Source organism: Littorina saxatilis, linkage group LG15 (genome assembly GCF_037325665.1).
Source record: "Littorina saxatilis isolate snail1 linkage group LG15, US_GU_Lsax_2.0, whole genome shotgun sequence".
In the NCBI taxonomy this organism is placed as follows: domain Eukaryota; kingdom Metazoa; phylum Mollusca; class Gastropoda; order Littorinimorpha; family Littorinidae; genus Littorina; species Littorina saxatilis.
Window position 1 is genome coordinate 28,372,625 of NC_090259.1, and position 24,310 is coordinate 28,396,934.

The 24,310-nt window shown below is 44.0% G+C and overlaps 1 protein-coding gene across 1 annotated transcript in view; it reads right to left on the reverse strand.

Moving 5' to 3' along the window:
- Positions 1-24,310, reverse strand: part of LOC138948999 (multiple epidermal growth factor-like domains protein 8) — a 75,061-nt gene that overhangs the window by 44,053 nt on the left and 6,698 nt on the right. The window contains exons 2-15 of the mRNA XM_070320693.1: positions 22,636-22,799; positions 20,468-21,620; positions 19,858-20,000; positions 18,061-18,204; positions 16,391-16,577; positions 14,295-14,467; positions 12,176-12,385; positions 10,945-11,061; positions 9,391-9,612; positions 8,477-8,653; positions 5,171-5,274; positions 3,895-4,163; positions 1,835-2,060; positions 723-949 (exon numbers count right to left, since the gene is read on the reverse strand). Coding sequence (XP_070176794.1) covers positions 723-949; positions 1,835-2,060; positions 3,895-4,163; positions 5,171-5,274; positions 8,477-8,653; positions 9,391-9,612; positions 10,945-11,061; positions 12,176-12,385; positions 14,295-14,467; positions 16,391-16,577; positions 18,061-18,204; positions 19,858-20,000; positions 20,468-21,620; positions 22,636-22,799 — 3,516 coding nt within the window. The remainder of the gene's footprint in view (positions 1-722; positions 950-1,834; positions 2,061-3,894; positions 4,164-5,170; positions 5,275-8,476; positions 8,654-9,390; positions 9,613-10,944; positions 11,062-12,175; positions 12,386-14,294; positions 14,468-16,390; positions 16,578-18,060; positions 18,205-19,857; positions 20,001-20,467; positions 21,621-22,635; positions 22,800-24,310) is intronic.

Sequence of the window (24,310 nt, forward strand, 5' to 3'; positions counted from 1 at the left end):
TTAAAGATTACGATCATTCTGCTAGAATTGCAGGTGGCGGATAACACCTAAACACCCACACACCTGGGTAACATGACTCTTGTTGCTGCTAGCTTTCCACTAAGAGGAAGCGACCCGGCTTTCTCAGTAACTGGATAATAGAGTAAGAAATGAAGCGATCAAACTGTCCTTACCTGCCGATGGAAGTTTATCCATTTCACTGAATCTATTACTCTGTCTGATATCTTTCAAACCTAGAAGCTGACCCTATCAATATACACAGTTACCCAACATGAATTTCAGGCATTTAGCACTCCCAAAATAAATCTCCTTTTTTTTCTTTCATGGGCAGAAACTCCCACAGCTTCTACATGTCATTTAGGCAGCCATACGCCGCTTTCAGGGGATGCAGGCTTGATATTTTCATGTTTTTATAACCCACCGAACTCTGACATGGATTACAGGATCTTTTCCGTGCGCACTTGGTCTTCTACATACGAAGGGGGATAAGGCACTAGCAGGTCTGCACATCAGTTGACCTGGGAGATCGGAAAAATCTCCACCCTTAACCCACCAGACGTGCCTGGGATTCAAACCCACGACCTTCCGCTTGGGAGGCTGGCGTCTTATTCACTAGGCCATTGCACCCACCAAAAAGAGTCGGAAAAAATTGAAAAACTCCAAATTTTTTATGTACAGAACCAACTTCACACACACACACACAGCAAACAACACACACAGACCTTCTGGGTCGCTAGGGTTGCCGTAGGAACCAGAACTGCAGTGCTGGCAGTGTGGGCCGCTGGTGTGATGCTGACACTCGTCACAGATGCCGACGCCCTTGGAACAGGTGCTGTGGTTGTTGCAGTTACAACTCTCGTTACACCAAGGGTTGGTCCAGCCCAGCTCACACAGGCACACGTAGTCCAGCGGTCCCGAGCACCGCCCATGAACGCAGCTGTAGAAACACCTGGAAGAGAACGAAAAGTCAAGATGTAAACATGGCTGTACAAACACACTTTGATATGCATTTTTTTTTTAAATTCGCCTTGAGTCGCCTTGTGTGGTGAGATACGTGCGCGATATAAATCCTCGTAAATAAAAAAAATAAAAAATAAATAAAATTCTTCGAAGACGGAGGACAGCTGCCTATATGGCGGGGTGATGAAAAGCAGTCGTAATTGTAATCATCTCATGGCTGATGTGGAAGACAAAATGAAGTGGCCCTGCAAGTACAGTGGAACCTACCCCGGTGACCACCTTTTGATCACCCCCACCTGCCCATTAAGACCATCCCAATAGATTCCTGACGAGAGTTTGCTTTTGGTGAGTCCCTTGGGTGGTGGTGGTTACAGAAAGGTTTGACTGCACAAAACAGAGGCAAGGATACACCAAAAAGTCTGAAAATGACCTATGGTTGCAAAATAATCAATCAATCAATCAATATGAGGCTTATATCGCGCATATTCCGTGGGTACAGTTCTAAGCGCACACATATTCAAGGCGCAGGGATTTATTTATGCCGTGTGAGATGGAATATTTTTTGTACACAATACATCACGCATTCACATCGGCCAGCAGATCGCAGCCATTTCGGCGCATATCCTATTTTTCACGGCCTATTATTCCAAGTCACACGGGTATTTTGGTGGACATTTTTTATCTATGCCTATACAATTTTGCCAGGAAAGACCCTTTTGTCAATCGTCGGATCTTTAACGTGCACACCCCAATGTAGTGTACACATAATACATTACTTATGAGGATGGATCACAAAAACTGCTCTAAAATTATGTCTATGGGCTGATTTCAACCAACTAAAGTCTGAAGATTCTCATGTGTGATGACAACTCACGTCTTCTCGCAGTGGTCCTGCCCGTCGCCCTTGAAGCCCTGGTTGCAGTGACACTCGTAGCCGTCGAAGGTGTTGAGGCAGGTGGCGTTGGAGTGACACTTGTGCAGCCCTAGGCGACACTCTTCTACATCCGGGCAGCGGTCGTACGACCAGGAGGTCGACTCGTTGGCCAGGTTTGGGAACTTCTCCTCTACAGTCGCAGCACACGTCAGCTCATGTCTCGGGCCTGGGGGAAAAATATAGTATGGTACTGTGTTGTAATCATTCGCTTGGGACTTTCCCAGCAAGCGGCCGAAACATTGGATCAAGCAAAGTTCTTGTTATTTATTGTTTGTCGGTGCATTTTAAAGACCGTTGGGTTGACATATTTGTGAATGTAACGTATTGTTTTGTCAATAACAAAAATTCCAACAACCTACCTTTCTTGTTGGCTCACGTAAGTGTAGCCTATGCGATGATAAACTTTGTCTGTCTGTGCGTGTGTGTGTGTGTGTGTGTGTTATGTGATAGAAACTTTAACATTTGAAGACGTCACATTATGGCGTAAGAGGGTTAGACGTCACGCGAAGGAATTACTGAAAGTCTCGGTCATTGTTATTTTGAGCGGGCCGAGACTAGTTGGCAGTCGTGTCCCTGTAAGTAGGCTACATGCAGACAAACAGATCTAGATCTAGTGTCTCGCTTTCTTGCACAGTGTCACCTATGCTGTGTGTGTGTGTATGTGTGACGGAGTGATTGAGTTTGTGTTACTGTTTGTCGATTTCTTACTTGAGCCTCTAGTTTTTTGATTATGGTACTGTGTGTTTTGGTTTGTTATGAACGGTATAGGACACCGACTAATACAGCTTTTTTTTCCTTCATTTCAATTTTCTATGATTTGATAGTCCTTCTTCTTCTGCGTTCCCAGCTATGCTATATCTTCAATCCGGTCTGTAGGGCGAAGTCCACAGTACTTGATCGTCCAAAGGCTGAGAAATTTGGGTCGCTTCCTCCCAGTGGAAAGCTAACCACAGTAGAGTCGTGCTTCCCAAGTAAAGAGTGTGCTATTTAGGGGTAATTAGCCACTTGCACTTCTGGCAGTATATATAAATGACCAAGATCTTTTACATAACCCAGCATTGAATACCGTCTGTGAGTCTGCACATAACGTTGACCTGTGGTTTTTTTTCCCGACTAGGAATCTAAACCCACGACACGCAGATCACAAGTCCAGTGCTTTACCAACTGAGCTACCGGGTTCGCAACAAGCTAAACTGATTCAGAATAATGTTAGGGTTGCAGAATAAGATCTACTGAACTGTGCTAAGTTAAACCATCAAATTCCAAGCAGCGAACAGTTGAGATCTTCAAATATAAGTCAACATGGCAGTCAGAATAATCAAATCAACTCAGGATTATGGCTGACTCTTTCTTCTTCTTCTTCTTCTTCTGCGTTCGTGGGCTGAAACTCCCACGTACACTCGTGTTTTTTGCACGAGTGGAATTTTACGTGTATGACCGTTTTTTACCCCGCCATTTAGGCAGCCATACGCCGTTTTCGGAGGAAGCATGCTGGGTATTTTCGTGTTTCTATAACCCACCGAACTCTGACATGGATTACAGGATCTTTTTCGTGCGCACTTGATCTTGTGCTTGCGTGTACACACGGGGGTGTTCGGACACCGAGGAGAGTGCACAGAAAGTTGACTCTGAGAAATAAATCTCTCGCCGAACGTGGGGACGAACTCACACTGACAGCCGCCAACTGGATACAAATCCAGCGCGCTACCGACTGAGCTACATCCCCACCCGCTGACTCTTTCAACTGTTAGTCTAAAGTAGTTACAAATGTGGTCAAATTCAAAACCAAAGGCGTCACACAGTTGGTCCAAAGCAAAAGTCTAGGACTTGCAGAAATGTTATCAATATCAACACCTACTATTTCAGACAAAAGATGACCACATTGATCATAAAACAAAAGTAAACAAAATCTCTGAATGAGAAAACAAAAATCTCTCTCTCTCTCTCTCTTCCTCTCTCTCTCTCTTCCTCTCTCTCTCTCCATCCACCCCCTCTCTCACCTGTAAAATCTCCATCCACGCAGACGCCGAGATTAGGGTTGTCGTCGTTGCCACACCACCCACAGCCGAAGGAGGACAAACAGGTGTGGCAGTCAGTGTTGACGCTGCAGTTGTGACAGCCGTGTCCCATGGTGATAGTGTCCACCCAGCTGGTGCACTGCCCGTAGATGTAGCGCGTCACGTAGTCGGAGAAGGGCAGGCAAGTCTGCGTGTTCTCGCACCACACGCACTGGCCAGTTTCTGCTATGCACTCAGAGCAGTCCTGCCGGCTGGAGAGGAAGGAAGGAGGCGAGAGGGGTTAGGATGTTTGTGTGGATATGACATACTAGCTGAATAGCCGCTTCGCCAGGTACGGCTTCGCTGGGAAGAAGTTGAGCCGAATACCCGGCTGTGCCGGGGACCCGGCTTTGCCGGGTGTACGCCGGCTTTGCCGGCGCACCGCACGAAGGAAGGGAGATAAACGCGCAAAACACTGGAGAAGAGTAACACCCGGCTTCGCCGGGACAGTGACCTTCTAAAAATAGTATAACGGGAATATGGATTGAGCGTTGTCGACAGTGACCTTCTAAAAATAGAAACGGGAATATGGATTGACGCCACACGAAGGAAGGGAGATAAACGCTGAAAACACTGGAGAAGATAAGGAAAAGTTACTGGGAATGGATCCAGAGAAAAATCAAAATCGGTTCAGCGCTGCGCGCTGAGAGCACGTGTTGAAATATCTCATCGAGCAGGTTGTGTCCGGGGTGTACCTGAATATGGCCACCAAATTTGAAAGAGATCCATCGAGAACTTTGGCCGTGCATCGCGGACACACACACACACAGAGACACAAGTCGTATCTATATATAGATATTTGTTTCGGTGTCTCTTTCATTTTTTTTTTATACAGGGGAGGGCGGGGGGTGATGGGGGTGGGGGAGCTGCATTTACACCAACAAACACATGTGTACACACACACAAGCACGCACACACACACATATTTGCCCCCCCCCCCCCCACACACACACACACAGCAGTTTCAAGCATCAAGCCTTTAATCCTGTAAATTTCAGTTGAGGTGTTCTTGAAATGTACAGGTTTGAAGAAGCTTAAAATTCTGCTGCATGAAAATGCTCTGGACTCTCAAGAATGCTGGAGTCTGTGCAGCAGATTTAAACAGAATCCGCAGAAGACAGTTACCCACAAAAACTCTCAAAATATTGAATGAAATCTACAAATAGCATGTAAACTACAAAAAACAAAAACAAATTTAGGGGAAAAAAGACAAACTTACTGATGGCAGGGAGGTCGACAGTCACTGACGTTTCGTACAGCGTCCTGAATTCGATAGCGTCGAGTGCAGTGTCCGTTCTTTGCCACCCACTCACACAGAGAGTCCTGAAACATTACCACACAGTCGTTCAAGCCTGACAAATACCTCATACGAACCAACCATAACACTGAACAGCCTTTTTCTGTCCATAAAAAACTTCAGTCCAAGGCATCCCCTTCCAAAAAAGCATCTCTTGTGTTTGTAAGCATACTATTATGTTTTGGCAAAAAAGAAAAGAAAATCATCAAAAGATTTTTTTTTTTTTTAAAGAACAAATCAGTAACAACAAGTCGCGTAAGGCGAAAATACAACATTTAGTCAAGTAGCTGTCGAACTCACAGAATGAAAATGAACGCAATGCAATTTTTCAGCAAGACCGTATACTCGTAGCATCGTCAGTCCACCGCTCATGGCGAAGGCAGTGAAATTGACAAGAAGAGCGGGGTAGTAGTTGCGCTGAGCAGGATAGCACGCTTTTCTGTACCTCTCTTCGTTTTAACTTTCTGAGCGTGTTTTTAATCCAAACATATCATATCTATATGTTTTTGGAATCAGGAACCGACAAGGAATAAGATGAAAGTGTTTTTAAATTGATTTCGACAATTTAATTTTGATAATAATTTTTATATTTTTAATTTTCAGAGCTTGTTTTTAATCCAAATATAACATATGTATATGTTTTTGGAATCACAAAATGATGGAGTATAAGATGAACGTAAATTTGGATCGTTTTATAAAAAAAATATTTTTTTTACAATTTTCAGATTTTTAATGACCAAAGTCATTAATTAGTTTTTAAGCCACCAAGCTGAAATGCAATACCGAAGTCCGGGCTTCGTCGAAGATTACTTGACCAAAATTTCAACCAATTTGGTTGAAAAATGAGAGCGTGACAGTGCCGCCTCAACTTTCACGAAAAGCCGGATATGACGTCATCAAAGGTAGTTATCGAAAAAAAGAAAACAACGTTCGGGGATATCAATCCCAGGAACTCTCATGTACAATTTCATAAAGATCGGTCCAGTAGTTTGGTCTGAACCGCTCTACACGCACGCACACACACACATACACCCCGACCCTCGTTTCGATTCCCCCTCTATGTTAAAACATTTAGTCAAAATTTGACTAAATGTAACAAGAAGGGCAAAGCCCATATGACTCACATGCTTTACACATTTTTCCTACCAAAATACATGTGACCTTGACCCAAGGTCAAGGTCATCCAAGGTCATGCAACACAAAGCTGTTAATTCAAGACATAGGAAGTACAATGGTGCTTATTGGCTCTTTCTACCATGAGATATGGTCACTTTTAGTGGTTCACTACCTTATTTTGGTCACATTTCATAAGGGTCAAAGTGACCTTGACCTTGATCATATGTGACCGAATGTGTCTCATGATGAAAGCATAACATGTGCCCCACATAATTTTTAAGTTTGAAACAGTTATCTTCCATAGTTCAGGGTCAAGGTCACTTCAAAATATGTATACAATCCAACTTTGAAGAGCTCCTGTGACCTTGACCTTGAAGCAAGGTAAACCAAACTGGTATCAAAAGATGGGGCTTACTTTGCCCTATATATCATATATAGGTGAGGTATTGAATCTCAAAAACTTCAGAGAAAATGGGAAAAATATGAAAAATAGCTGTTTTTTAGGCAACATTTATGGCCCCTGCGACCTTGACCTTGAAGCAAGGTCAAGATGCTATGTATGTTTTTTGGGGCCTTGTCATCATACACCATCTTGCCAAATTTGGTACTGATAGACTGAATAGTGTCCAAGAAATATCCAACGTTAAAGTTTTCCGGACGGACGGACGTCCGGACGGACGTCCGGACGGACGGACGGACGACTCGGGTGAGTACATAGACTCACTTTTGCTTCGCATGTGAGTCAAAAATGACAACAAACCAAACCCAACCAAACCAAACAACAAGAAGGGCAAAGCCCATACGACTCACATGCTTTACACATTTTTCCTACCAAAATACATGTGACCTTGACCCAAGGTCATCCAAGGTCATGCAACACAAAGCTGTTAATTCAAGACATAGGAAGTACAATGGTGCTTATTGGCTCTTTCTACCATGAGATATGGTCACTTTTAGTGGTTCACTACCTTATTTTGGTCACATTTCATAAGGGTCAAAGTGACCTTGACCTTGATCATATGTGACCAAATGTGTCTCATGATGAAAGCATAACATGTGCCCCACATAATTTTTAAGTTTGAAACAGTTATCTTCCATAGTTCAGGGTCAAGGTCACTTCAAAATATGTATACAATCCAACTTTGAAGAGCTCCTGTGACCTTGACCTTGAAGCAAGGTAAACCAAACTGGTATCAAAAGATGGGGCTTACTTTGCCCTATATATCATATATAGGTGAGGTATTGAATCTCAAAAACTATAGAGAAAATGGGAAAAATGTGAAAAATAGCTGTTTTTTAGGCAACATTTATGGCCCCTGCGACCTTGACCTTGAAGCAAGGTCAAGATGCTATGTATGTTTTTTGGGGCCTTGTCATCATACACCATCTTGCCAAATTTGGTACTGATAGACTGAATAGTGTCCAAGAAATATCCAACGTTAAAGTTTTCCGGACGGACGGACGGACGGACGGACGGACGGACGGACGACTCGGGTGAGTACATAGACTCACTTTTGCTTCGCATGTGAGTCAAAAATGCATGCACACAGCATTAGCGTTCACCAGAAATGTACAGTATCTAACCGTGTTTTGTCCGAAAATACCCGAAAAAAACACTCATCAACCAGTCAGTCATTCCAGTTGCCGTGCCCAACTGAGTGGATTTTTTCTTCAGCGAATTTCAATTGTCTTCTGGTCAATGACGGTTTACAAAAAATGTGCATGATCATTGAAACATCATAAACAACTCAGATGTAAAAACTTCACACATTCCCCCGAAATCGGCCTATGCTGCCAGAATGGGCGGTAAAAGCCGTCATACACATTAGGTATTCCAAACCATTTTTTTAAATCAAAGTTTATGAAAAGAAATTGTTACAGCTTTATAGAACTTTTTATGCTGATTAAAATGATGTTAGGACTATTTATGTACGATAATATTTAAGAAAGATATGCGATTTTTCCTCGTTTTGGGACTTAGAATTTGTTTTGCGTGAAACACTATTAGGTGATTTCTAGCACCCACAATAACACATAAAAATCCACTCGTGCAAAAACATGAGTGAACGTGGGAGTTCCAGCCCATGAACGAAGAAGAAGAAGAGCACTCACATCAGCACAGGTGTGACACTGAACATGGTTGCCACAGTTGGGGCACTCGGAGGGGGAGGTAATGTAGTACTCCTCGTCAGGTGTCCAGTCTTCAGGGTTCTCCCCCTCTACCCCCTCTGTTCTGTTTGCCACACAGGTAATGTTGGTGTCGTTGCGCAGAACGCAAGTCCTTGTTACCTGCACACAAAGACAGATATATAAGAAATTGTAAGAAGCCAGTTTCCCCCGAAAGCGGCATGTGGCTGCCTAAATGGCGGGGTAAAAACCGGCCATGAAAAAAACCCACGAGTGTACCATGGGAGTTTCAGCCCGTGAATGAAGAAAAAGAAGAAGTAAGAAGCCAGTTAAACATCAGTCTGAAAAATCAAGCCAAAGTAACAACTTCTTTTCATTATCCAATACATTTGTTTTAAATATCCATCTGTGCAAGTTTCTACATTCTGGAACACATTTCAAACTTGGGTACACTCTGAAAAGGACTGTCTTCAGGCATGATTGCATCAAGCTTCGTAAATCTTCCCTGCTGGCTAACCTAAGAAATATTTTGCGTTCTTCTACCACACACACACACACACACACACCACACAAACACACACACATGTTTACACCACACACACACACACACACACTCAACACACACACACACACACACATGCATACACCACACACACATACACACCACACACACACCCTAATCCCCCACATACACTACTGACCACCACCACCCCTAACACACACTTTACCCTCCCCCCCTCCACACCACACACACCTGACACCAGCTGCAGAGAGTGTCGGTCAGACAGCCCAGACAGTAGTAGTACTGGTCACAGTGGCCTTTGCCGTAGGGTTCCTCCCTCAACACACACACACACATTAACCCCCCCTCCCCCCCCCCCACACACACACACACACACCTGACACCAGCTGCAGAGAGTGTCGGTCAGACAGCCCAGACAGTTGTAGTGCTGGTCACAGTGGCCGTTGCTGTAGGGCTCCAAGAACTCGGAAGTGATGACCTGGAAGCGCAGGTTATTGGTTGAGGAATTGAGGAATCCGTTCCAGCTGATCTTGACCTCGGAGCTGTGGCCACTGGAGTCCTTGCTGGGGTACATCTGTCTCTGGACCTGCTCCGTCACCTGGTGCAGCAAATACAAAAGCTCATACAGTGGAACCCCCCTTTAAGACCCCCAATTTAAAGATTTCCCTCCTTTTATAGACCCTGTTTTCTCAGACTTTCCGTTCATAAACTCTGTGAATTTACCCCCTATTTTAAGACTCCCTTCGTTGTAAGACCTGATTTCGTCACATTTTTTTAAGGTCTTAACTCCTTGTCTCCCAGGTACGGATATATACCCACTCATATTGCTCTATCTCTCCCAGGTACGGATATATCCGCTCAGACTGTTAGCTTCAGTCGCTTCATGTAACGTCGATCTAACGCCTGCATTCCAGCGTGTTTCTACAGTTTCTACACAGTTACTACAATTCTGCATGACCTACTGCAGCACAGCTGGTCTCGGCTAAAAAAATACTTGGTCAACATAGGTGGGGTACAAAGTGTTAAAGACCTTGTTTTCTCAGACTTTCTATTCATGACCTCTGTGAATTTACCCCCTATTTTTAAGACTCCCTCTTTTTTAAGACCTGATTTTGTCAGATTTGTTTTTTAAGTTTTAAAAGAGGGGTTCCACTGTATTTATTTGTTAATTTTCATAACTTTATTGTCCCATTGCATGGAAATTCGGGTCGCTTCCTCCCAGTGGAAAGCTAGCAGCAACAAGAGTGGCGCTACCCAGGTGTGTGGGTGTTTAGGTGTAATCAGCCACCTGCACTTACGGCACAATGACCCAGGTCTTTTACATGCCACAGTGCTGACATGGGGGAGGAACATGGATACCGGTTCTCTGAGTCTGCACATAAAGTTGACCTGTGTCTGTCACTGCCCGGATTCGAACCTGTGACCCTAGGATCACAAGACCAGTGCTCTACCCACTGAGCTACCGGGCCTCTGGTAACTTGATAAAGAAAAGTGTTACAACTTGTGTTTTGTTTTTATTTATTCAACACACCAAGTCTGTCTAGTTTCTGTTCTTCCTGCAGTGGTGTAACCTTATTACCACGGGGAGGGGAGATAGCTCAGTCAGTCAGTCGCGGCACTCGCTTGAAAACAAGTTGTTGCTATTGGCGTAGATTCTCGAGTCTCAGGGTTTGGAAAACACAAATACAAGCATACAGGAGAAAAAAAAATGGGTAGTGTGATTCTGTCGCTGCACGCTATTCCTAGGGATAGAAGCCCTAATTACCTTGAGGGAACTTCCCAAGAACAATAAATACCAAATACCACTACCAAGATCAGAAAAGAAAACGGTTCAACAGGTTACACTCTGTGAGAAAGATGCTCAGTACTACACTACTACAAACAGTTATTGGGGTCAAGGACATTCAATTCACTGAGATTAAGTCCTCACCTGTGCCAGGTAGTACTTGTGACCCCTGCTGACGTCTGGAAAAAGCGCCCCTTCTTGTTTGCGATGCGCGGTTGACGTGTTAAAAGACGACTGCTTTCCTATGGAAATCACTTTCTCCTGCACACATAAGAGCTGTTCGTTAACATCCGTCTAAAACACTTTGACGTTAACCCAAAGGGATAACTTCATTGCACCTGTCCTCTTCTTCTTCAGTGTTCCAGAATTTTCTGGTTACGTGTGAGCTCATTTGCCCATTTGGGTTCCCCAAACTATACTCTGAGAGCATAGTCAGCTTCACTCCGCTTTCGTTGAGTAGGCATGCTGGGTATTTTCGTGTTTCCATAACCCACCAAACTCCGACATGGATTACAGGATCTTTTCCGTGCGCACTTGGTCTTGTGCTTGCGTGTACACACGAAGAGGGTTAAGTCACTAGCAGGTCTGCACATAAGTTGACCTGGGAGATCTGAAAAATCTCCACTCTTAACCCACCAGGCGGCAGCGACCGGGATTCGACCTCACGACCTCCCGATTAGGAGACTGACGTGTTACCACCACGCCACTGCGCTCGTTAAGGGATAACTTCATTGCACCTGTCCTCTAATGAGAGGGGAAGGGTATTTCAACAAACCAGCTCACAACAGAAAATGTCCTTCGTTCAGAGACGTCCTCTCCCTGGAGGGGCCTCACCTTACATACCTGCCGTTTCCAACTCCACTGCATCAAATTTCACAATAACAACAAAGCATACATTACATGGAGTCAAACTTTGTAAGATCCAGTGTCAAAATATGTTGCATAAAGTATCCTCACTCCCAATCTAAGACTTCCTCCTTTTAAATACCTTGCTTTTCCAGATGCTCTGTTCCGAACCTCTGTAGACTTTCTTCCATATTTAAACTCTGTCCTTTTTAAGACTTGATTTTCTTGGAGTTCTGACGGTTTTATAAGGGGGTGTTCCACTGTCTAGCACTTTTTTTGGCCCATTATCAGCATTATTCATTCTGCAACAGCACTTCACATTTACAGGGGTGATTTTCAAACAAAAATTCCAAAACTGAACTTTTTTTTTTTAACCTAGCCAGCACCTATCCTCAACCTCGGTCCATCGTATCGCAACTAACAAACAGATTGATTTAAATTCAACTTTACAACAACCACAAAAAAGTCAATGCGGAATTCCGTATAATACGGAAGGAAAATCACCCATGCATTTACTCTCCCAACTAACCTTGCTTTCTTCTGTCTCGTCATCGCTGAGGTAGAGCCTGGCCTGTGCGTTAGACAAACCCAGGTAGAGGTGAAGCTGGTTCCCCGGAGGAGGAGTGGCGTTCAGTGGATGTAAGAATCCGATGAATCTTGCCGTGTACGTGAAGTCACTCTCGATTTTGTGAGTCGACACGTATCCCAGGGTGCCACTTGTTGAACGTTTGATTGACAGCTGTAACAAGTCAAATTAACATTCAGCACTGCTTTAAAAAAGATGTCACTCCTTTCCTTTTCTTGTTCGATTACAGAATAATAAATCACCCAAACAAATTACAGTCGTCTGATCCATGTATTCACTGAAAGAATAACAAGGATTTTTAGTGACAAAAAGAAAGCAATGCAGATCAATGAGACAACTAAAAACAAAAACCCGATTAATCTTCAGAGCTACACTTCAAGAGTGATCACGGCACTCAAGAAAATGAAGACAACAATTGAAAGAAACGACTCAGCGTACAAACAGCAGAAAGAGATAACAGGAAAAAAGAATAAGAAAGAGACGGCAAAATACAGACAACAAAAAAAGAACAGAGAGAAGAAAATTGACCTTGTCAGGAAAGGAGAAGTTTATGTAGTTCTGCTATTTGAATAACAAAAAAGTGTATAAAAAGAAATAACAGACAACTAAAAAGAAAAAGAAAAAGAAAAAGGAACGAAACAATAAAAAAGAACACAGAGAAGACATCTTACCTCATCAGGAAAGGAGAGATTCATGGGGTAAAAGAAGAAACAGATACCTAAAAAAGAACAAGAGGCGAAGCCTTCAAGGCTCACGTAAGAAATCGACAAATAGTAACACAATCAATCACTCCGTCACATATACACACACACACAGTAATTGTTTGTTTGTTTATTTGTTGCTTAACGTCCAGCCGACTACGCAGAGCCATATCAGGACGAGGAAGGGGGGGATGAAGGGGGCCACTTGTCAAGCGATTCCTGTTTACAAATGCACTAACCCATTACTTGTGTCCCAGCAGGCTTTAGTAAAACTAAATTAATACCTACTGGAAGATTACCAGTTTCCAGTATGTTAAAATAGGCTTAACCTATCTACTGCTGGACTTACATCAGAACACTAACAGATTAAACTATACATGAATCGCGAGACAAGCGGCAAGAGAAGAGATTTTTGGAAAAAATACAGGTGAATGAGCAAGAAGGCAGAAAAAAGAAAGAATTCATGAAGAAAAAGAGAGCATGACAGGAAAGAGGAACCAAAAATCTACCTAACAGCAAACTAGAAAGCTCCTGCGGTTCCAAAAACAGGAGGGGCTTTTAATTTCATAACCGCAGTGCCCCACTGCGGGAACACACACACAGTAAGAATAGGTGACACGGTGCAAGAGTGCGAGACACTAGATCTAGATCTGTCTGTCTGTAGCCTACTTACGGGGACACGACTGCCAGATCGACACTGCGCAGACACCGGAAACACGCTGTGCAGATTAACCTGTAGGAAATATCCTTTGGTATCTTCTGTATCTATTCTTCTGGAGCTACGAAACCGAACAATATGAAATCGTCTTCTCCGAATCGGCGAACTGCAGCTCGGTGATGACTGTATCTATACCACAATCCTTCACGCGATCTGACCTAACCTTGACCTCTGACCTGGTCTACATACCACACACGACACAAACCAGTCACCTGTGTTTACCCCCCAAAAAAAAAACCACCACCAGTTTTCTTTGGATACACACTTTAACTACATACGTGCCGACGAAATGTTGATCATTGCTTCAATACTTCGAAGCTGTTGCTTGGATAATAACCAGGTAAACTTAGTATTTCGGTGTTCAGTCAAATGTTAAAGTTTCTACCACAGACATACATACATACATACGCACGCACGCACGCACAGACAGACAAAAGTTAGCATAGCATAGGCTACACTTACGTGAGCCAAAAACCACAGGGACAACAAAACAGAAGGCAGAGAAGACAACTGACCTCGTCAGGAAAGGAGAGATTCATGGGGTTATGTTATTTTGTGAAAAGTGGAGAAAAAGAAGAAACAGATAACTATAACACAGAAAAATACAGAGACAACAAAACAGAAGACAGAGAAGACAACTGACCTCGTCAGGAAAGGAGAGATTCATGGGGTTGCGGTACTTGATCCAGTGAAGGCCGGCAGGGAAGTCATCGCGCTGACACTGCAGTATGGTGGTCAGGTTCTTGCTCAGCCCTCCCCACCAACCCACGTTGCCAGACCGTGTCTGGTTGGCCACCTTGCAGGTGCCTACGGGAGCTAAAACATAAACAGCGATAAGATAATTACATTCTTTTGGAATGGGCTGGATTTAGTCTTCTTCTTTTGCTTCTTCTCGTTCGGCCAAAAGCAGAGGTGCACCACGTACAAAACGCTTCATGACAGCTGGATTTAGTCATTTACAATGGAACCTGCCCTAAGGACCTCGTCTTAATAACGGCCACCTGCTCATTACAACCATCCCAAAGAAATCCGATCACGAGCACCTGTCTACAAGGACCGATTTCTCCTGTACATATACACCCCATCACGCACACTCAGATCATCCGCTGACACCAGGCTACTGAAAGTTGAGCGCTTCAACAGGAAGCAGCATGGAGCAAGAAGCTTCTGTTGTGCTGCACCACCACTCTGGAACTCTCTTCCCTTCTCTGTCAGACACTGCACCTCTCTCAGCTCTTTTAAACAACAGTTGAAAACTTTCTTTTTCACAGAATATTACACCAACCTGGCCTAATGTCTTCTTCATTCCATTTCTGCACATACTCTATGATTGTTGAGAGTGTTAGCTGTGTATGTTTGTATATATATAGTGTGTATTGCATATATGATTATTGTGTGAACAGTACATGTGGTGATTTGTGTCTGTATGATTAATTTGTTTTATGTAGGTTGTACTTTTTAATTGTTCTATTCTGTATATATATATGTTCTTTTGTAAAGGGCCTAGAGCCATAGGTTAGGCCCTTAAAAATGTCCAGTTATTATTATTATTCAGTGATGTACATTTTAGTCGGTCTCCGGTCTCTGACCGATCCAATTTCCCCAGGACCTATAGCTTTAACCCCAGCAGGACACAGGTCCGATTAACCTACAGAAGAAGTGGTCAAGGGTCCGATCGTTTTTGACAATGAAGCGGACATGCAGACTGTTCAATTTTCAAGAGGAAAGCTTGTTTCGGTTTTGCCAAGCGAAAGTAAACACTGCGTGAGGAAAGCTGGTTTCGGTTTTGCCAAGCGAAAGTATGCACTGCGTGTGACCAGTTTGTTGAGTGAACGAGGCACCATATGGGATCTGATTCTTTGAATTAATTTATCCTCAAGTTGGATCAAGAAGAAAAAAAGAAAACCGAACCCATATGGTGCCTCGAGTGCATTCATTGGCTCAGCAATAAATCGTTTAAACCAATGGGAACCACCCGTGCATGTTCGCACATGCGCAAGGCATTACTTTTCGTCATAATATCCGGAAAAACCGTTGTGCGTTCGAACGAAAATAAAACGAAAGAGAAACGACATGGGTCCGAAAAAAAAGCTCAAAGCAGATAAAAATCAGCAGACATTGATGTCCATGCTGCGTTCGCCAGCCACTGTGGCTTCAGCTGAACCAACAACAACGTCAACCGAGAACGAACTCGTCGAAGTGGAGAGTGATGGTGAAAGTGCAACCGACAACTGTTCAAATAACTTTGAAATGTGATTCAATCCTTTGAGTATCTAGTCATGACAGTCGCGGAAGGTGGAAGAATTTAAACTGAAAAATCTTTTTAAATGCGGTTTTACGAGTCGTGTTTTTGTCCTATTGAAATTGCAATCTCAGGACACTGTGTCCTATTGATTTTCAGTCTTCAGGACAATTGTCCTAAAGGCTGCTAGAAAAATGTACATCACTGATTATTATTATCTTGAACGGTCGTCATAGACATGTTCGACTATACGACTCGACGTGTTACCAGGAGAAAGGACGCAGGGGTCAACATTGAGGAAAGAAAGAAAGAAGAAAAAAAAACATTGAGGAAAGAAGTTGCACCTTGTACTGTAGTCCAGAAATTAAGGTATGAAAATGTACTTGCCTTTTAACACCCCTCCAATTCAAGACCTAATTTTCTCAGACTTCTGTAACAAAAAAATAGGTAAAAAAAAATCTTTTTTTTTTTAAATTGCGGCAGCAAACTGGACATACCTGAGCGTGTCTGACACTTTGCCTCCTTGACACACCAGCTGCACTGGCTGATGTGCACCTGTCTCCGATGCGACACGTCTGTCAGGTTGGCCCCTCGTCCATGGCTGACACAGGCACCACAGGTGTGCAGGGCGTGGCAGATACCTGGGCAGCGGTCAGGTGTGTCTTGTGGCTCTCCTTTACACAGCTGAAAGACAAAATAAAGATGTGCAGGTATGACTATGAGGGGAGCGGTTGTATCAGTCCAGGCATGAGATCCTGAAATGGTGAACAAGTCTGAAACATTTTAACAGTTGTCCAGAACATTATAAGATGTGTGTGTGGGCGGGGATGTAGCTCAGTCGGTAGCGCGCTGGATTTGTATCCAGTTGGCCGCTGTCAGCGTGAGTTCGTCCCCACGTTCGGCGAGAGATTTATTTCTAAGAGTCAACTTTGTGTGCAGACTCTCCTCGGTGTCCGCGAACACCCCCGTGTGTACACGCAAGCAAAGACCAAGTGCGCACGAAAAAGATCCTGTAATCCATGTCAGAGTTCGGTGGGTTATAGAAACACGAAAATACCCAGCATGCTTCCTCCGAAAACGGCGTATGGCTGCCTAAATGGCGGGGTAAAAAACGGTCATACACGTAAAATTCCACTCGTGCAAAAAACACGAGTGTACGTGGAAGTTTCAGCCCACGAACGCAAAAGAAGAAGAAGATTATAAGATGTCTTGTGGCTTGTTGTCAGACCAGCTTTTTTGACTGTCCGAGGGGGAGCATAATTAGTGTCTTATGTTGCATCTCTATCGACTGAAGCAGAAGGCACATCTGCAGTACAATGTATTGAAAACAAGGTGAAAGCCATGTAACCTACATCATTTTCAACTTTTACTTTGTTCGAGGCTCTTTTCCTCAAACTTTAACAAACTAATTAATTTAATTGGACAACGACCTGCAAAACTGTGTGCAACTGTGACTGAACAGTTCAGTAAAAAAAAAAAAAAAAAAAAAAAAAAAAAAACCTTCACTGCCACAGTATAACAGCATTATCCGAACGGTCTATGAGAAAGAAATGTGTTTAGAACCCCTACAAGTACTTGGACAGTGGTTACCTCCCATTTAGTTTTCAGAAATGTCCTGAAATGTTGTTGACACAAATCCCACGTATGAGATACGGTTATGGGCGTAGGACAAACCGAAAATGACCACGTATTACATACGGGGTGGGCAGTGAAGGGGTTAAGTATTTATTTACACGCTTAATGTTAGGTTCCCTTGTCACACTGTTGGGTTCAAGCATTACAGATGTGCACATGTAAATCAGGCAATCCACTAAAGGAAGAATGAGTTTCACGGACATAAATAACGTGGGGGGTCCAGGTGGCCGCGTAGGTCCACTGGCGGGGTCCAGGGGCAGGACCTTATGAGAGTCTGGGGGCAACACCCTCCGAAGCTGAAGCTGAAGCATGTTGGCCTTGTAAATATAAATAACCCCCTCTGGGGAAAGATACATTGTGCATGTAAAGATAAACACTATTTTGTTTTGTTTTTAGATTTTTGTTGCTTTCTCAGAAATCCACGAAAATCTTGGAGATTTGGATTGCCTGACATATATATATATATATATATATATAATGCAAGAATGCAATATGCAATCTTTTCCACAAAGTGATCATTAAATCCACTGACCTCGGAGTGAGAGCGATGCACACATCTGGACCTGGGAGAGCTGAGCTGAATCCCTCCCTTGCAGAAGACACATTCTGGGTCGTCAATGCACAACCTCATATCGCCGTATAGCTGGCAGTGGTCAGAGTCATTGGATACCACAGTCTGCAGTGGGAAGTAGACATTCCATGACAATGAGATGTCAGTTGATGGAGACTGATTACAAGGTTGAACCTCACACACAGACACCACCTCACCCTCACACACTTACACACACATAGCCACAAACATACACACAGTCACAAACAAACACACACACACACACACACACACACAAACAAACACACACACACACACACACACACAAACTAGGTGCACTATATTTTCTCTGAATAATCCAGAGATACTGAAAAAGAGAACGCTCACTCTCTCTTTGGCATCACTTACAGTTTATGGAATCTGAAGCCAGAAACAGTAGTTTCAACCAACCCATCAGACCAAAACAAATCATTCAAATGTGACGTACAGAACTGTTCCATAATGGGGTTTCGACCAGCTTCCCCTTGCAATGGTATCCCATACTTCTAGTATGTCCAATTGTTCACGCCTCCATTATGCGGCCGAGACAGCTGATAATGTTTTTCCAATTACAGTGGTACCTCTCTTTACGACCCCTCTCTTTTACGGGTCCCTCAATATTACGACCGACTTTTCTCTGACGGATTTTTTCTCCTTCTTTGTCTTAGTATTTCTCACCTCCATATTACGTCCCCCTCTCTAATACGACATACGACCGTCCATACGTGGACTTATAACGACCTTTCCCAAAATTATCACGGGTTTGGTTTACTCTAACTTATATCTCCAGTCGAGTGAGTAAGTGATACGGACACAAACACGTGCTGAAATCCTGTCCGTGTACAACATCACTTCGGCACGCAAACGGCTGAAGCCATGGTTTTTCGTTTTTATTTCAGGTCATTACTTTATTTTGTATAGATAAAGGTCATTCGCCAGATGTCTGCTTCATTTTGCAAAGAACTGTGCAGGAACTCCTACCTTTTAAACACGCAAAGTTACAGAAACGTTATTAAAGTAATCCGATCATCGAACCAAAACTGAAAGTTGTGGTGACGTCATGAAATTTTGCGATGTACGTACATGCAAAGCGCGTGAAAATTTTTTCGGTCTAGCTAACAATGGCGGCAGACGAACACGGTTTTGAAATCTGGAACTGTTCTTGGTTTTCCCCGATCCGTGACCGAATGACGCGATATACAACCACATGTACGTGAACAATTCCAGAAGAAGACGTTTTTCATTTCTAGGCTCAAGTTAGCGGTCTTTCTTTCACTGCATCTCTGAACAGCCCATCAAACATCTATAAACAAACATTATGACAACATAATTTGACACTTATCTAGGGCGGGGATGTAGCTCAGTCGGTAGCGCGCTGGATTTGTATCCAGTTGGCCGCTGTCAGCGTCAGTTCGTCCCCACGTTCGGCGAGAGATTTATTTCTCAGAGTCAACTTTGTGTGCAGACTCTCCTCGGTGTCCGAACACCCCCATGTGTACATGCAAGCACAAGACCAAGTGCGCACGAAAAAGATCATGTAATCTATGTCAGAGTTCGGTGGGTTATAGAAACACGAAAATACCCAGCATGCTCCCCTGAAAGCGGCGTATGGCTGCCTAAATGGCGGGGTAAAAACGGTCATACATGTAAAAGCCGTGGGAGTTTCAGCCCATGAACGAACAAACAAAGACACTTATCTAGTGTAATTGTAAAACTGCTAATACACTTCCTGAGACATACCGGATACGGAGCGACTGCAGAAAGCACCTTGTACACCATGAGATCATCCAGCACTTGGCCAGAGTAACCTCCAACAATCAGCATCAAGTTGCCCCTAGCAACTGCTGCCTGGTGTCCAAAACGACCTTTTGCTGTCAAGGGACCTGGAAAAACAAAACAAAATACGTGTACACATAAACATACACTACAGTGGGATGACTCACCTTTCTCCTTTCACACCTCTCATTTTCACACCCTACTTTTTTCTGACCTTCTGTTATTGTTAAACTTAAAAGAAGGGTTCCACTGAAAAAATAAAACTAATACAAATTACACAAACAAATGTGCACCTGTTACCTGTAGGTGTGCACACATAGGCATACACACCCACACACATAGGCATACACACCCACACCCACAGGCATACACACCCACACCCACAGGCATACACACCCACACCCACAGGCATACACACCCACACCCACACACATAGGCATACGCACCCCCACACATGGCACTCACAACACAACTTATCACCCATGTAGGTCCAACATACACACACATCCATGCATACACTCCCCCCCCCCCTCCCACTCCCCATTTACCAACACACAAAAAGATCAAGCCTCACCTGTAAAATAGGTGTGGTTGAGCCAGACATGGCAGCCCAGGTGGTAGAAGTACATCCTGGCGTTGTAACAGATCTCCAGCCCTGAATGATCGTGTGTGTTACCACCATACACCACCATGTAATTCCCTATCAGCACCGCCGAATGGAACGCTCTCTCCTTGGGAATTTTGGACTCCTCCCAGTTGCTGTTGATAAGTTCCGTCCAGTAATTATCTTGCAGGCTGAGGGAGTAGATCCTCCGAGAGCGGTCGCTGAAGAGAGCGCTGCTTTGGATGTATCCCCCAAAGACGATCAAGGCGTTGGACTCTCTGTGGTAAACCGTGGAATGGCCCACCAGACGCTTGGGGGGGTAGCGGCTACCCTTGATCACCACCACCTCCCATGATTCCGCGTTCGTTGCATCGATGCGATAGACACTGTCTCGAGACACCCTGTCCTCTGTCTTACCCCCTATCAAGTACAGCCATTGGTCGACGGCCGTCAGCGTGTGTCCCGTCACCGGAAGTGGCGACACTGAGCCGTTCCTGCCTTTCAATGCCCACGTTTCCGACGTGGTGTTGAAGTACCACAGTTCGTTGCTGTGCGACCCGTTGGCCAGGACCCCTCCGAAGACGAAGAACCCTTCACCGTGCCCCGCCATGGCGTGCCCGCTCCTGGGCAGAGGCCAGGGCTGTGAGTCTGAGACAGGGACACCCTCCCAGCGGTTAGTGTGGAAGCAGTAGTGGGAGAGGTCGTTTAGCACCGAATTGAGATCGAACCCCCCAAACACCCACAGGCAGTCCGCCTCCTCCAGAAACACAGCGGTGTGAGACGTCCTGCCTTTGAAGCCGCTGCCCGAGGGTTGCAGGGTGTACCACTCCGCCTGCCCCGCCCTGTCCGCCAAGGAGACGTTGCATGCGTGGCCTGCGTAGCCTTCCTCGCACTCGCAGCGTTTCTGGCTGAGCGAGACTGGAACACAGGTGCCGTGGTCATTGCAGTTGTCCACGCAGCCCCGGTGCTGGCAGCCGTCGCCATAGTGATCGCTCTGGCAGTGGCAGGTGTGGTTGACGCAGGTGCCATGGTTGCTGCAGTTCCAGGGACAGTCGTAGATGAAGTACCTGGCGTCAAAGCCTTCCTTCAGGTAGTTGCGGTCACTATACAGGTACAGCAGCATCTGGCACACACACACAAAAACACATTATTTCATTGTAAGTAAAATTGTGCTTTCAATAACTTTGAATAAGTGTGATTTTGTAGTCTGGCTATTGAAGATTGGCACCTACTCCCCCCCCCCTCCCCCCCTCCCCACTATCTTCTTGTAAAATGTGAACAGGGTATTCTCAATTTCACCCCTCCCAACTTACTCCATCCCCTCACCCCAGAGTTCTCTCTGTCAGCCACTAAAAGTGAAACAAACACCGACTTTGGACAAAATTAAAGACCCCTTCTTTGATTTATAGATCTGTGAAATCTGACACACACTAAAGAGGGTAGAATTTCCTAGCTCCCCGGTTTGAAAGGAAGTTAACACACAAAAAAAAGAAGATTCACCAAAAGAACAGCAACACAGAGAGGACACTTTCCTCTCTTGATTTATCTTTGAAAGCTGATACCTGCATAACAGGGTAGAATTTCTTTGCTCCCCCTCTCGAAGAGTTCCCAGTTAAACACAAAAAGAAGATTCGTGTTATCATTAATATCAAGCAACAACACACTAATCTCTTCTTGTTCTCTTGGAAAAGTCATTATTCACCCCCCCATCTCCCCCACTTTGATTAAAAAAAAAGTATAAATTTTGTTTCACTTTCTGGCACATGAATAACTTTCATGTAATTTGACTCCAGTTGTGAGACATACTTAACAAAGTAGAAAGGGAAGGCTGCTGTGGTGAAAGAACTTTGGGAATAAGAGTTATTGAGTTAGTGTGAGTGTGTGTGCGTGTGTTTGTTGTGTGGTGCGGTGTGGTGTGGTGTGGTGTGGTGTGTGTGTGTGTGTGTGTGTGTGTGTGTGTGTGTGTGTGTGTGTGCATGTCAGTCTGTTGGTTTGATATAAATGTATGTTTTCCTCTGGAAGAATACACAGGTCCTAACTCAAACTTGCCATAACACACACACACACACACACACACACACACACACACACACACACACACCAAAAACAAACCACAACCCTAAAACAAAGCCACTCACATATCCAGAGCGTGCAGTGACAGGGTGCGGCATGCTGTCACCACTGAGTGTGGCCAGGAGGGGGCTAGTGTAGGAGTTGCCATCGTAGATGAAGAGAAAGTCAAAGGAACATTCGGTTGACATGCTCTTGAAGTGCAGATGGATGGTCTTATTGGGGCTCCCAGCTGCAACACAAATCACAAATTAGAAAACTCTGTCTTCTTCTACGTTTGTGGGCTGAAATTCGCACGTACACTAGAGTGCACAATTGTGCTTTAACTCACATGTAGAAGGATACCCCTACCCCATATTATATGCTTTTTTGCTTGGGAAGGAAGGCATCTTGTAACTTCTGGAACAATTACTGAATCAGTAAAACTAACAGAGAACAATACATACAGAATACAGAATCTTTAATTGCACAAGGTTGGGAATTTGTTATGACATTACGGCTAAGAAACATTCAATCCAGCCATGTACACCAACACACACATCATTTATAAATACAAACTGATCAACAACATCAATTTAAAAACAACACTGGACAGCATTTAAGTTTTAACAATACAAACACTAAAACTAGCAGCATACACTCAAAGCTTCCTCACCTCAAGTCGCATGCACACACACACACACGCACGCACGCATGCTTGCACGCACGCACACACACACACACTTGTGTACTTCATTAGAAGCTCAATTTTGATTTTGTAAAGCTCGCAGTGCATTTCACACTTTCAGAGTCGAGTATATTCACACATCATAATAAATAATCTTCTTGCACACCTGATGCTAATTTCCACCAGTTGTACAAACAATGTCTTTTGCACATTTTCAACATAAGGAAAGTGGAACTTTGAATTGACAACTTCCCCTGATGTTAATTTCCACCAGTTTTACAAATAATGTCTTTTGCACATTTTCAACATAAGAAAACCAGAAGCCTGGATTGTTATTACACACGTACAACCCCCCCCCCCCCCCCCCCCCCCCCATATCAACTACACAAATAATACACAGGGGTATAACATTGTGGGAAAACTATTATCAAAACTCAGATGCAACAGACAATATTCCTCCTATGACGGTATGGCACGGAGGCTAACTTTGTGACTGTGTTCCTTTTAGGCTTATTGAATAATACATGGCATTTAAAGTGTCTCTGTGCCAAGGCCTTCCATTTTCCTGTGGGCCAGCCAGAAGCTAAAAAAAAAAAAGGCCCAAATGTCACAGCTAGAGCATCAGATTTTCACTCTGTCCTAGCCATAGCATTAATTAGCACAACATTTGCATCGTAATGGTGCAGATCAGGTTTTGCATCATAATGGTGCATGTGATGCTTGGCATCATCTCATTATCTGGATGCACTGTGCAGGTTTGACTGAGCTTCGTGATTCAAGCTAGACCACTTTATGACATGGCCTTTCAAAGCGTAAACGTTGGAGGTCACTACAAGACCTTGGCCAGGAGTAGAAAAGTTGGCCCTATGTAATAGCTGATCTGACCATAGTATTTAGAACACTCTTTTCAAGACCACCAATAATTTGATTAAACAGTGATTGAACGCAGAAAACTGCAGTAAACTACTAACTTGAATAAGTTTTCTGCACTCAATTACAATTTGTTTTGTGACTGTGAAAGTAAGAACAAAAAGAACACTCAGTCCCTATAAGGTTCACCTGCTCTTTGTTATGTT